Genomic DNA, 14,984 nt, shown 5'->3' on the forward strand with positions numbered 1-14,984 from the left:
TATTGAATACACACACACACACACACATATATATATATATATATACATACAAGCTGCATTTTATAATGATATTGAGTATACACTGGCAGTGAGCATACTGTGCGGCATAATGAATTGAGTTTCTATACAATACACCATGATAAGTACTCTGCTCTGTATGAATATTATGAGTAGTGATGTCGCGAACCTAAAAATTTGGTTTGCGAACGGAGAACTCGAATTTCCGCAAAAGTTTGCGAACGGGCGAACCGCCATAGACTTCAATAGGCAGGCAAATTTTAAAACCCACAGGGACTCTTTCTGGCCACAATAGTGATGGAAAAGTTGTTTCAAGGGCACTAACACCTGGACTGTGGCATGCCGGAGGGGGATCCATGGCACAACTCCCATGGAAAATTACATAGTTGATGCAGAGTCTGGTTTTAATCCATAAAGGGCATAAATCACCTAACATTCCTAAATTGTTTGGAATAACGTGCTTTAAAACATCATCAAATGTACACTTACACTACTATTAAACAAGATATGAGTGGTGGCACTGGGCAAGTGGGCACAGTATACGCTGTGAGCCTGACACAAAAAAGCAGACTGATGTTTAACAGTCCAAAAAGGTTTTTTTTTTTAAATGTACACTTACACTACTATTAAACAAGATATGAGTGGTGGCACTGGACAAGTGGGCACAGTATACGCTGTGAGCCTGACACACACACTGGCAGGCAGGCAACTGCAATTAGATTATACAAGCAGACTGATGTTTCACAGTCAAAAAAGTTTTTTTTTTTTTAAATTTACACTACTGTTACACCAGATATGAGTGGTGGCACTGGGCAAGTGGGCACAGTATACGCTTTGAGCCTGGCACACGCTGGCAGGCAGGCAACTGCAATTAGATTACACAAGCAGACTGATGTTTCACAGTCAAAAAAGTTTTTTTTTTAAAAATTTACACTACTGTTACACCAGATATGAGTGGTGGCACTGGGCAAGTGGGCACAGTATACGCTGTGAGCCTGACACACACGCTGGCAGGCAGGCAGGCAACTACAATTAGATTACACAGGAAAAAAAAAAGCAGACTGATGTTCTAGCCCTAAAAAGGACTTTTTGGGGTGCTGTCCTTACAGCAGAGATCATATGAGTCCTTCAGGACTGTAGTGGACACTGAATACACTAGCCTAGCTATCAATTTCCCTATTTAATCAGCAGCAGCTACACTGTCCCACCTCTCACTAAGAAAGCAGCTTCCAAATGAATCTAAAATGGATGCTGTCCAGGAGGTAGGAGGGTCTGGGAGGGAGGGTCTGCTGCTGATTGGCTGGAATGTGCCTGCTGACTGTGAGGTACAGGGTCAAAGTATTATTCAATGATGACGAATAGGGGGCGGATCGAACATCGCATATGCTCACCCGCCGTGGCGAACGCGAACAAGCTATGTTTGCCGGGAACTATTAGCCGCCGAACAATTCGCGACATCACTAATTATGAGTATGTATACATACGCTAATGTATATGCTGTGCTTAGAGTTGCCCCCAGCTGGTATTTTACTGACATGGCCGTATTTTTAAAGTTCAGCTCAAATATGAAAAAATACCTAGACAAAATAATCATTTAAAATCAGTTCTGGCAGCTTTAGTTCCCGACTTAATATATATAATATAATTATTTATGCAAATCTATTCTAATGAGCACAGCCTGTATTTATTCCAGAAAAGGTGGAATAATGTATAATGACATTTTATCTATACACTAATAGTGAACATGCTGCACTGTATAATGATGTCATGTGAGTATCTTTAAACTGATGAGTATGTTGCTCAGTATAATGAAAATGAGTATGTTTACTCATATAATGCTGACATATGCTTATGTAAATAGACAAAAAATTATAGTAACCAGCGCCTGGATTAGTATATGAGCTACACTATAAAAGGACCCCCTAACTGGGTCCTAGAAGTGAATACAAACAGAAGCGGTATAGGAGCGCCAAAGGGCTTAGGTATACAACAGGTTTATGCTCACAAGTGTAGGGATCCTAGATTAGTGAGTATATAAGGTTATAATATACAAAAGGATGAATAACAATTAAGTGCCAAATGCCAAAAGTAAATCTAATGGTTTAATTATAGTTTATATAGCAGGAATGGCTATTACCAACCAATTTTGATTGATAATGACCAGACGAATATAAAAAAGGTGTAACAAGATCAACCAGATCTTAGTAATTACAGAAGATAACAAATCCAAATGGATATATATAGATATATTTATATAAAATATACGATATTATGGTACACAATACATAAAAGTTCAATAAAGTACACAATACACAAAAGTTTAATAGAGAGAAAAAAAGAAGAAGATGGGGGATAGGTCTGGATTCAACCAATCAGGATAACTATATAGTGGAGTGGTATAGAAATTGGATACAGTCAATCTATAGACTGCCTACTATTGGTGCCCCAGCACTTGCGCCCTGGTGCCACTGCACCTTCTTCAACAATGGTAGTTCTGCCCCTGAACCCAGCTCCTCTTATGCCTATACCTCAGAAATGTGTGAGTCTCTTGACTACTTCATTTCTCCTGAAAAAAAAAAAGAAAAGAAAAAATACAATTAGGTTACACTGTGCATATAAATAAAACATTTTTTAAGGATATATGGCTAAAGAGTTGTTATGCCACTCATTATCAATCTTTATAACCGGACAGTTCAAAGTTTTCTTCAGGAACCATAAAAAGAAAAAAGAGCATAGTGAAATATTATTATAATACACTGCATTTGTGAAGATAGAATAGTACTGTGTGAGCCCAGCTCTAAGCTTACAGTGTTAGTTTTAGTTGTCAGAAGTATTTGCAAAAATCTGCTGCTAAAGCCCAGATGAACAAACAATAATTAATAAAAACAAAGAGGCAGGATATCCACAACAAAGGACAACTTGGCAAGTAAAGTTCTTTAAAAGTGCATGCAGCTATGCAAATGACTGATATACATAGCCACTGACAGCAAAGGTTCAAAAGGGGATAATCTCACTTTCTCTGGTAGAAGAAGCTATGAGAAATGTGTATACTGTATGAAGGGCAGCAGTTTTCTCTAAACAGTCATTGATATAAGGACACCATGCTGTATTTTTATACCATATCCCTTTTCCTCTCTAACATAATAATTAAAAAAACAAACAAGCAAAATGCTTTGTGCCATTTATGTAAATCATGACAAACTCAGATACCACTTGAAGGAGACCAGTTTTTTATTTAAAAAGCAAATTTATCCTAAAATATGTAAATTATACACCTTAATTTAACTGTCACACTCACTAACAACAAATGTCTCTTGTATACATCTTATGGAACATGCATCATTCCAGCAGAGGGAGGGACCATTTATATGTTCCCATCATACCTTATCATCACTTTCCAAACTCGGAAAATAGGGCGTGGCCAGTGTTGCTACCCATTGGTCGCTACTTCCACGCCCACAATAGTATTCTTTATTAGTCGCTGCCCAGGTTCTGCTGATGCTCTTCTGGCTTCAGTTCTCCCGGGCTCCTGGCCACTTTGCGCTTTGGAGATGAGCCCTGGTGGGTACCAGCGAGCGGCCGAGGAGTTGGGGATTGCTCAGATGAGCGGGCTGGATGCTAATCGGCCGCGCAGTTTGCCCAGGCGCGTGCTCTTGGCACTTATTTTCTTGGCTTTGGCACAGGTTGGCTGCACACTAGGGCTGTTCCTGTACTTCAAGCAACAGGTAAGTGGCTTTAATTGCTGATTCTATGGGTCCTCCCCTCTAAATATAAAGATTAACACATTTATCTAATGCTTAATTGCAAGTTCTCATTTTAATATTTTATAAGAGAAGTGTAAATTACAACCTATATATATATATATATATATATATCTATATATATATATATATATATATATATATATATATATATATATATATATATATATATATATATATATATATATATATATATATCGTATAATAAAAACATTCATAGGCTGATGTTATTACACATATGTGAAGTTTGAGATGACTGGGGTTGAATGGCTCAGTCAGTGTGATTGACAGCAGTGACATGTAATGCAAAGCACATAAAGAACCGTTTTCCTAATCTACTGTAATTTAATAACAGGTTACTTATTAATGACAATTTCATAAGAAGCTTATTGTTCTAATTAGATCCTAAATTGTGCAACCACAACTGTGCACTTCTCTGTTGACTTCCTCATTACTTTTTTTGTTTCTAAGCCCTTTCACCCCTTTCACTTTCCTCCTGCCTTTGAAACAAGTTTGTATAGAAAGTTCTTCCTGAATGTTTGTATTGTTATTATCAGTAGTGCAGAATTATGCTGACTTCTGTGCATCATCATATAACTGTAATGGCATTGGTCAGTCGTTTTAAATGAGGAGCACATTGGAATTTATTTCCAAATAAAGGGACAGTAAGCAGAATTTAAATCTGCTGGATTATAGATAAAGTTTTTGTTTTTACTAGTTACTGATGTGTAACCACAGACTCTGAAATACATTCATTGCATCCTCTCAGAACGGCCAATCAGAAGTCAGTTGAGTAGCTGAGGTGCAGTCATCTTCTTCTCTTTAGATGTGATCTGCACAAAGCTGTTACAGGTTTCTGCATTATATAAAATGCAATTGCAAATAGTAAAATCAGTGTCACGTTTTAATGAGGAATTCAGATCTTATTAATTACTATAAAGCAAATATTCAAAATGTCTTATGGTAAATGAGCCATAAGTTTTATCTCAGTTTGTCTTTGGTGTTTTGGTCAGCACTTTCTATATAAATCATTCCAGCTAAACAGGAACTGGTTATCAAATATACATTTATTCCACAATTAAAAAGAATAAAAGTCACTCAGGGCACAATTACTGACACCAAAAGCAACATAATACCACAATAGAAAGAGGTTTCTTAAAGTGAATGTCAAGTTTAATGAGAAAGTGCCCGGTGTTTCAAAATACTCTTAAAAACAAGGGCACTTTCATTCATTATACTTTACATTTAAGCGTCTTTTTTCAAATACTTACCTTTTTCCTTATGACAGCAAACCGGCGATCCTCCGCCCGCAGCTCCTGCTGTACTTAGCACAGCAATGACGAATCTGGCTTCCTCCAATCATTGCGTGGCTTCACAAGCTGGACGCCTTGGGTGCACGCAATGATTGGAGGCAGCCGGATTTGTCATTGCTGTGCTAAGTACAGAGGAGCTGTAGGCGGAAGATCGCCGGTCTTGCCATTTACTTAAGCTCTATAGTTCACAGGAACCAAGTGTAAAGCAGTGAGAGTTTCTCAGAATGTTGTGGTCATATGATGTCCCTTTCTGGTTACATATCCTGACATACATTTCACCTTGATGGCTTTTTTTTAAACACAGCAAAATAGAACATTTTACAAATACTCTAGTTAATGTGCACATTTGAAAGAGTTGTTTTCAATTTGTGCTATTTTTTTAAGGACATTGAATTTATATGTGTGTGTGTATATATATATAAAATGTATTTTTTCTAAAAATAGAGCACCATTAGTCAGAATGTGCTTTTACCTATGTATCACCTTGTCAAATACTGCCTGGTCCCATGGTCTCACGTAGTCCAATTATGGAGTTGCCCCTGTTGTATCTTCAGTTTTTTGTACCTGTTACCATATTCTATCTGTTCTGTTAAACGATAACCATAAATGTTTGCTAAGCAAAAAATTGTAGATTTTCAAGAACAGTGCTTTATCCAAAAAGAACCAGAGAACTCTCCAATAAAACAAATATTTAAACATCTTGAGAATAGGAGAACTGAGTCTGCATGTACTAGAAGCATTTTTGTATTGCACTATTGCTTGCAGAAAAACGTGCATTTAAGGCACGCAGAGGGGTAAACACATGGTTAAAATCAGTTCTTAATCAGAAAAGCACCGTTGCTCTCATGGCCATTGGTCATTGGTGGCTAGGGAGAAAAAAACACCTATATTACTTTATAAATGAAAATAATTACACACATCTTGTAATCTTTAGAAAGCTTTCTGAATTATTTGTTTACCTATGAAGCAAACATGTTTCAGCTACGTCATAATTTTTAGTTGTTTGCTGTACTGTGTTGAACTAAATGAGGGGTTGCCAGTCTCCTAAGGGCACAGGAGTTAGGTAAAATAATACTCTGGAATTTGCAAATTTCATTGCCAATTCTAATAAAACATTCGTATTACCTGTAAATCTGTTAATATAAAAAATATTAACAGTTCTTCACACTCAGTGAGGTTTGTTCTAATCTGCTTAAAGGTTAACAGGGTGCAATGAGATGTTTTCAAATTTGGAGCAATACCATACTATCAGATACAGTTTTCAAATGAGTCCCCACAACTCTCCAGACACTTATCACTGAAAATCCTCACAAGCCCTTTATAGTCAATCATCAAACATTTTTGCAACATTTATTCCACACAGATTTCCTGAAATACTTTTCAAGATCATAATAAAGGGACAGTCTACACCTGACTTTGTATTGTTTAAAAAGATAGATGATCCCTTTATTACCTATTGCCCTGTTTTACATAACTAACACAGTTATATTAATATACTTTTTACCTCTGTGATTACCTTGTATCTAAGCCTCTGCAAACTGCCCCTTATTTCAGTTCTTTTGACAGACATGCATTTTAGCGAATCAGTGCTGCCTCCTAGGTAACTTCATGGGTGTGAGCACAATGTTATCTATTTGGCACACATGAGCTAACGCCCTCTCGTTGTGAAAAACTGTCAAAAGGCATTTAGATAAGAGGCGGCTTTCAAGGGCTAAGAAATTAGCATATGAGCCTACCTAGGTTTAGCTTTCAACTAAGAATACCAAGAGAACAAAGCAAAATTAATGATAATAGTAAATAGGAAAGTTGTTTAAAATTACATGAATCATGAAAGTTTATTTTTGACTAGACTGTCCCTTTAATTTTAAAGGGGCATTCAAATGCAAAATTACCTGCCCTACTTCATTACAACATATTATTTAGCATTACTGATTCTTCATATTTAAAAATCACAGTATATAAACAGTGTTATTAAAGGGACAGTAAACACTTTAAGATGGTAATATAAAATTATATATATATAATATATATATATATATATATATATATATATATATATATATATATATATATATATATATATACATACATACACAGATATATAAACTCTTGAATATACATTCATTATTTATTTTGTCCCCATTCTGAAATTGTGAGCTTTTCAGTTCCTGTTAGAAATGGAAGAGCAGAGCACTCAGCCATTGGCTGCACACTCTAGTGCCCTATTTATAATTGTCCCTAATTGGCCACAGCAGAGAATGTAACCTAAGTTACAACATAGCAGCTCCCATTGTTTTAGTTTTGTGAATATTTAAACAGCTAATGGAACTTTAAGAAAATCCATATACCTGTTATTTTTAGACTAATCTTTTCTTTGAATGCATCATTTTATCTAACATTTATTTAGTGTTTAATGTTTCTTTAAAAAAGATAACATAAAAACCTGTTACACAGGAGTAACAGAGCTGCAGATGAGGATGGGGAACTACTCTTTAAAAGTTGTGTACTCTCTACACCTTTTAAATAAAAGAGCTATTACCTGTTAAACCTGGGTAACCATAGCTTTTTATTGTGTCCAGTATTTTTAGAGGTGATTTGAAGTAGATTGGTTTGCTACCCAGTCTATTGTTATGGCTTTAATAGGTCAAAAGGTCATACTCCTCTGCAACCCTTAACATTTTACTTTAAAAACTCAGATAAAGAACATGGGGCTCCATGTACGAAGCAGCGTAAGCTTCTCCCGGGCCCTTGTGGGGCAGGTTCACACATGCGATCCTGCTTCCCGCAATGTAAGAAGCAGCGGTCATTAGAATCCTGTGATTAATCGTCTGAGTGAAGGGGCAGGCATTACACACTAATCAGAGTGTGTAATAATGCATACGGGCTAGTGGGCAAAAACATCTGCTGCCCATATACAGCGAAGGTGTGCGGGCAGCTTCTCAAATTGAGAAGCTATCCGTTCACCTTTTAATACATGGGGCCCATGGTTCGCTATTTTTCCATTTGGGCTTCCTCCTTCCTGTTTCTTAGTATTTAGTGATCTGATAGTCCCTTGTGAATATTGCTAATATTTATGCAGTTAAAGGGATGTTCCAGCAAAAATTGGAATACACACCGGTGCATTTCAGATTTGAAATTTTTACATTATACATGTATTAGCAAAAATGCTTTTAGTACTTAAAGGGCCACTAAACCCAAAATCTTTCTTTCATGATTAAGATAGACCATACAAATTTAAACAACATTACAATTTACTTCTATTATTTATTTTGCTTCATTTTTTTTAGATATCCTTATTTGAAGAAAAAGCAATGCACATGGGTGAGCCAATCACATGAGGCTTCTATGTGCAGCAACCAATCAGGAGCTACTGAGCATATCTAGATATGCTTTTCAGCAACAAATATCAAGAGAATAAAACAAATTAGATAATAGAAGTAAATTAGAAAGATGTTTAAAATTGCATTCTCTTTCTAAATCATGAAAGAAAAAATGTGGGTTTCATGTCCCTTTAAATATGCTCCGTGCACTAGCATTTTAAACACAGCACTGTCTCAAAGAGCCTGAAGCGTTTGTACCATTTTTGGAATCAGGGCTGGACTGGGGATAAAAAGCAGCCCTGGAAAAATATGAAGACCAGCCCTATTGTCTGTTGAGTCAGTTTTCCAGCTCTAGCTGCTGCAGCCCACAAGGAAATCTCCTAGTATCATGGTAGGCCAATCCGGCATTGCTGGTAATGACTTGACTTGATTTGCATAATTTCTGACATTATAAAAGCCCCAAAGGCTCTCTGAGAAGCTGTGTATTTCAAATCCTGGTGCACTGAGAAAGTCTATCTATTTTTTCTGTACTGTAAGCTCTGTGGGTGGAATGCAAGGAGCGATCTCAAAACAATTATAACTCATAAGAATAATTGTTACAAACACAAACATATTTTGCCAAAATGGATCTTTACAAATTTGAACTGTACAACTGCATTTCAAATTTGCTTCTATAGGGTAAATGTGTCATATGCCGGGCAGACATGATTCAATGTAGCCAATCGGCCGTTAGCATGGGGTGTCAATCATCCCGATCATATTGTATGGGGATGATTGCAGTCCCCCACCTAAAAGGTGGCGGACAAGTTAAGGAGCAGCTGTCTTATGACCGCAGCTTCTTAACTTATGTTTTCGGCGAGCCAGAAACTTTGGGGGTAGAAAGCAGCATCCGCTGCTTGTTAAATCTACCCCTATGTCTCTTTAATTATGTAAATAGGATCCTCTAAAGTAGTTGCACATTTTAGGATTGTTTCTTGTTCTGTGGACTTTTGCTTTGTTTTGCCATCTGTCTAAATTCTTAACATCTAGTGATTTCAATATCTTTTTTATGTAAGATCTCTGCTTTGTGCCAATGTTTTTATACAAGAACAATCTATCTGCACTTTATGGTTACTGCTGAGTGCAATATGACATCAAAGAAGCTGATAACACAAAGCTCGTGCATCATAGCATCAACCTGAAGGAAACACAGTTTTATTACTTTGCTTCTGTGCTTGAGAAAAATGAAATAATATTGCAAGTAATTCATGTTGCTTGTGCACACATAAACCACTGCTAGAAACATGTACAATGTAATGTGAAGACAAAAGAATTTCTCATGAAGTAACTGTTTTTTCTCTATACAGGTATACCTCACTTTACAGCGCTTCACTTTACAGCGCTTCGCTAATACAGCGCTTTGTTGAGCTAAAGTTCAACCTCCAAGAAATTTGAAACAGTGCTGTAATCATCGTGAGATTGCGAGAAAAGTGACTGGCACCATTTTGTTATGCTTAGTTCACTCTGTTTACAGCATTACAGTGCAATCTGTGTCTCAGTGCTATAGTCTGGCAAATTTTACTACAGTAATTGTCACTATTTTGCAGTTACAGTATTTATTGAATACTAATTGAATACTGTGCTGTGCTAGTAGTAAACTAAACGTAGCACTATTGCACCCCTAATATATGTTAGTTCAAACATGTTTTCAAGTCTTTAAACACACTGGCAAGTGAAAAGAAGGCTAAAACTGCCTTGTTTCACTTTAAGGCGGTTTTCACTTTACAGCGGGGCTCCGGTCCCTAACCCGCTGTATGAGCGGGGTATACCTGTAATTATTGGCACTGCAGTCTGCAGATAAAATCAAGATTTTTTTTTTAATTCTTTTACTATTTTGTTTGTAAAGTTTGTAATACTGACATGTGCTTGTCATTCAAAAACCCTGTTTCAGAAGGTTACACAAAAGTATGAATTAAGCAATAGGCATCCTTTGTACTTCCCACTGGGGATTTGATATTATTTTTATAGCATTTATGCTGTAGTTTGCTGGTTAGTGTTTAAAGAGAAACAGTGCTCCTTTAGTAAAAACAAATATGTTAAAGGGACAGCCTAGTCAAAATTAAACTTTCATTATAGGGCATGCAATTTCAAACAACTTTTCAATTTACTTTTATCATCAAATTTGCTTTGTTCTCTTGGTATTCTTTGTTGAAGCTAAACCTAGGTAGGCTCATATGCTAATTTCTAAACAGTTGATGGCTGCCTGTTATCTCAATGCATTTTGACAGTTTTCTAAAGTAGACAGCACTAGTTCATGTAAGGAAACATAAAACAAAACAGTTTATGTAAAACACAGCAAACAACTTACTTGTTTTAGCCACTGCACTCAGGGAAATTAAAGAGCTGATATGTTGACCGATCCGGCTGAGAATAAAAAGCAACCTTGCAAAATTTGGAGACCAGATCTTTTTTTTCAGTAGAATGTGCACGCCCAGTGGATTACTGGGAAATTCTATTTCCCCTAGTATTTTTTTTTTACAGAATTATATTATATTCATTTGTATTAAAAAAAGTGCCAGTTTGTTGTTATATATTATATTGTTGCAGCCTATCTGGGAATCTCTTGGTATCCTGGTAGGCCAAACTGGTATCCTGGTAGGCCTGGTTGCCATCACGGAAATAGGAGAGCTAACATGTTGGCAACTTAGGTTGCATTCTGCCTCTTCTGAGCATGGGCAAATCTGACTTCCTGTTTATCTAGTATTCACTTAATAACAAACTAGCCAATGTTACTTTAGAAGTTTTATGTCATCAAGCTAGACCAGCCTCCTTGTAGGGCTGTGATAGGAAGTAATGGACACTACACAAATTAAGTTTAAAAAAGAAATATAAGGTAAAATGCATTTAAAATGTTGAATATAAACATTTATATTAAGTATAAGTCACTGCTTAGTGCTTTTTAATACAACAATACAATAGGCTGTTTTTATATCCCTTTAAAAAGAAAAAAAATATATATAATTTTATTATTATTTTGTACTGTTTGGAGTTTCATAGCGTGTAGCAAAAATATATAAACCTTTTAAAATTGTCTTATAAAACGAGTACATTTTGGGTACGTTATGATGCTTGGCATGGCCTTAAAAGTAATTCCCAGTTGTTACACAGAACAACCACAAAAAAATGTGGGAGATCAGTGAGTTTTGTGCAAGATTTTGCTGGCTACTGCCATTCTTTCTTATGTTTAAACCACAATACAATCAGTAACAGGATGTGTGTAACAAAAAGACAATGTTATAATTAAAGCGTTCTACACCAGTTTTATAATTTATTTTCCTTCATGTCTGAAATTTCTTTGGGCTAGTTAAAGTATATGTAAAGTATGTGAATAGAGAGCTATCATAGTGGAGTAGCTGTCTCAGGTACTGTTGAGGGAAAACAAACCTAGTTGCTGGTGTAATATATTCTAAAATTAATTGAACATAAAACTTTAAAGATAGGTCCTTATATGTTTGTGAAGTACAGGACAAATCAAGGCAGACAAAGCATGTACAGTACAATACACGCTAGAATATGGTTTTGGTATGTTGCATGTAGGTGCTGATCAGTGCTCTCATACAAACACATTTAAAGGTGCAACCTCGAATCACCTCAAAGGATAAAATGCTGTGTGGAGGCAAACCCATTTTCCCAGAGGGGGTTGTGTGTATGCGTTCTTTGGCTGGTTTCCTCTCAGTTCATCTAAAGGAAGTGGTAACGAAGCTTGCATTTTTTAAGGCAGATAAATAAAATTTTACTTCCTAAGTGAAATAAACATTGGTCCAGTTTAACTTTATTATTTGTTACCAATGCTTTTCTGAACTACAGGTTAGAATCTCTAATAATTATATATATATATATATATATATATATATATATATATATATATATATATATATATATATATATATATATATATATATATATATATATGTGTGTGTGTGTAAAAAAACATAACACTAGACCACTAGCCTGCCACGTGTGTGAGTATGAATGTGTGTGTATATATATATATATATATATATATATATATATATATATATATATATATATATATATATATATATATATATATATATATATAGACACAATCTTATGCAAAAGTTTAGGCACCCCTGACAATTTCCATGATTTTCATTTACAAATAATTGGGTGTTTGGATCAGTAATTTCATTTTGATCTATCAAATAACTGAAGGACACAATGCACATTTTCTGTTAATCCAATAAACCTAATTTCACTACTGAAATATTACTATGCATCAAAACAAAATTAGACAGGTGCATAAATTTGGGCACCCCAACAGAAATATTGCATCAATATTTAGTAGAGCATCCTTTATCAGAAATATAAGCCTCTAGACGCTTTCTATAGCCTTTAATGAGTATCTGGATGAAGGTATTTTGGACCATTCCTCCTTGCAAAACATCTCCAGTTCAGTTAGGTTTGATGGTTGCCGAGCATGGACAGCCGCTTCAAATCACCCCACAGACTTTCAATGATATTCAGGTCTGGGGACTGGGATGGCCATTCCAGAACATTGTACTTGTTCCTCTGCATAAATGCCAGAGTAGATTTTGAGCAGTGTTTTGGGTCGTTGTCTTGTTGAAATATCCAGCCCTGGCGTACCTTCAACTTTGTGACTGATTCCTCAACATTATTCTCAACTTAGTATCTGCTGAAATTGTGTGGAATCCATGCGACCCTCAACGTTAATAAGATTTCCCAGTACCGGCACTGGCCACACAGCCCCACAGCATGATGGAACATCCACCAAATTTTACTGTGGGTAGCAAGTGTTTTTCTTGGAATGCTGTGTTCTTTTGCCGCCATACATAACGCCCCTTGTTATGACTAAATAACTCAATCTTTGTTTCATCAGTCCACAGCACCTTCTTCCAAAATGAAGCTGGCTTGTCCAAATGTGCGTATGCATACCTCAAGCGACTCTGTTTGTGGGGTGTGTGCAGAAAAGGCTTCTTCCGCATCACTCTCCCATACAGCTTCTCTTTGTGCAAAGTGCACTGAATTGTTGAACGATGCACAGTGACACCATCTGCAGCAAGATGATGTTGTAGGTCTTTGGAGGTGGTCTGTGGGCTGTTTTTGACCGTTCTCACCATCCTTTGCCTTTCCAATATTTTACTTGGCCTGCCACTTCTGGCCTTAACAGGAACTGTGCCTGTGGCCTTCCATTTCCTCACTATGTTCCTCACAGTGGACACTGACAGCTTAAATTTCTGTGATAGCTTTTTGTAGCTTTCCCCTTTTCAGGTCATTTGAGAGTTGTTTTGAGGCCCCTATGTTGCCACTCTTCAGAGGAGAGTCAAAGAGAACAACAACTTGCAATTGGCCACCTTAAATACATTTTCTCATGATTGGATGCACCTGTCTATGAAGTGTAAGGCTTAATGGGCTCACCAAACCAATTGTGTGTTCCAAATAATCAGTGCTAGGTAGTTACAGGTATTCAAATCAACATGTCCACATGCTCTTGGCTGAGGCTGGCTCTCTTTTTTGCAAGCTATTTTGAATGCAGCAGAGAAGATGCGCTCAGATGGTGTTGAGGTGCCTGAGATGCATAAGTTGGGCTTTGCCAATTTCACCAAGGTGGGCTTTTTATCTTTGTTAGCTCTCCACCAATGCAAGGGGCCTCTCAACAAAGTAACCCTGGACTTCTTTTTAGCATAAAAATATCTTGAATATCTATATGCAGTGGTAAATAACCATATATAAGGTTAGAGGGAAAAATATCTAGTCCACTCTTAAAATAACAGATATATACTTAAAGCACAGTCCCAAATCACCTGATTTAATATAAACAATACAACTTATGACTCCTATTTTATTTCTGGGTTGCACATAAGACAGGAGTAGTTGTAAACTTAAAAAGAAACGTATACTGTCCTAAAAAAGTGAAAAGTAAACATCTGTAGATGTCCTTTAGGCTAAGGGCATAACCATAAAACACAATACCATGTACAGGAGCTCATTGGAGTAAAACAGCTGGTGCTGTGCACAGACCAACTAATTGCAAACAAACTAATCGATTATGAGATTCGTTGACAACTATTTTCATAATCGATTATTATCGATTATGCCGATTAGTTGTTGCAGCTCTAGTAGTGAGTGTACAGCCTGTATAACAGTATAAATTTGCTGTCCCCTGAAAATAACTCAACACAAAGCCATTAATGTCTAAACCATTGGCAACAAAAGTGAGTACACCCCCAAGTGGATATGTCCAAATTGGGCTCAATTTGCCATTTTCCCTCCCCGTTGTCATGTGACTCGTCAGTGTTACAAGGTCTCAGGTGTGAATGGGGAGCAGGTGTGTTAAATCTGGTGTTATCGTTCTCACACTCTCTCATACTAATCACTGGAAGTTCAACATGGCACCTCATGGCAAAGAACTCTCTGAGGATCTGAAAAAAAGAATTGTTGCTCTACATAAAGATGGCCTAGGCTATAAGAAGATTGTCAAGACCCTGAAACTGAGCTGCAGCATGGTGGGCAAGACCATTCAGTGGTTTCACAGGACAGGTTCCACTCTG

General features: G+C 36.6%; 1 protein-coding gene across 1 annotated transcript in view; it reads left to right on the forward strand.

The window, feature by feature from the left end:
• Positions 1 to 3,563: 3,563 nt before the first annotated feature.
• The window catches only part of TNFSF11 (TNF superfamily member 11), a 53,486-nt gene continuing 42,065 nt past the window's right edge, over positions 3,564 to 14,984 (forward strand). Inside the window, exon 1 of the mRNA XM_053704940.1 lies at positions 3,564 to 3,743. Within this exon, the coding sequence (XP_053560915.1) occupies positions 3,570 to 3,743 (174 nt within the window). The 5' untranslated portion in view covers positions 3,564 to 3,569. The remainder of the gene's footprint in view (positions 3,744 to 14,984) is intronic.

This window comes from Bombina bombina, chromosome 3 (genome assembly GCF_027579735.1).
Source record: "Bombina bombina isolate aBomBom1 chromosome 3, aBomBom1.pri, whole genome shotgun sequence".
In the NCBI taxonomy this organism is placed as follows: Eukaryota; Metazoa; Chordata; class Amphibia; order Anura; family Bombinatoridae; genus Bombina; species Bombina bombina.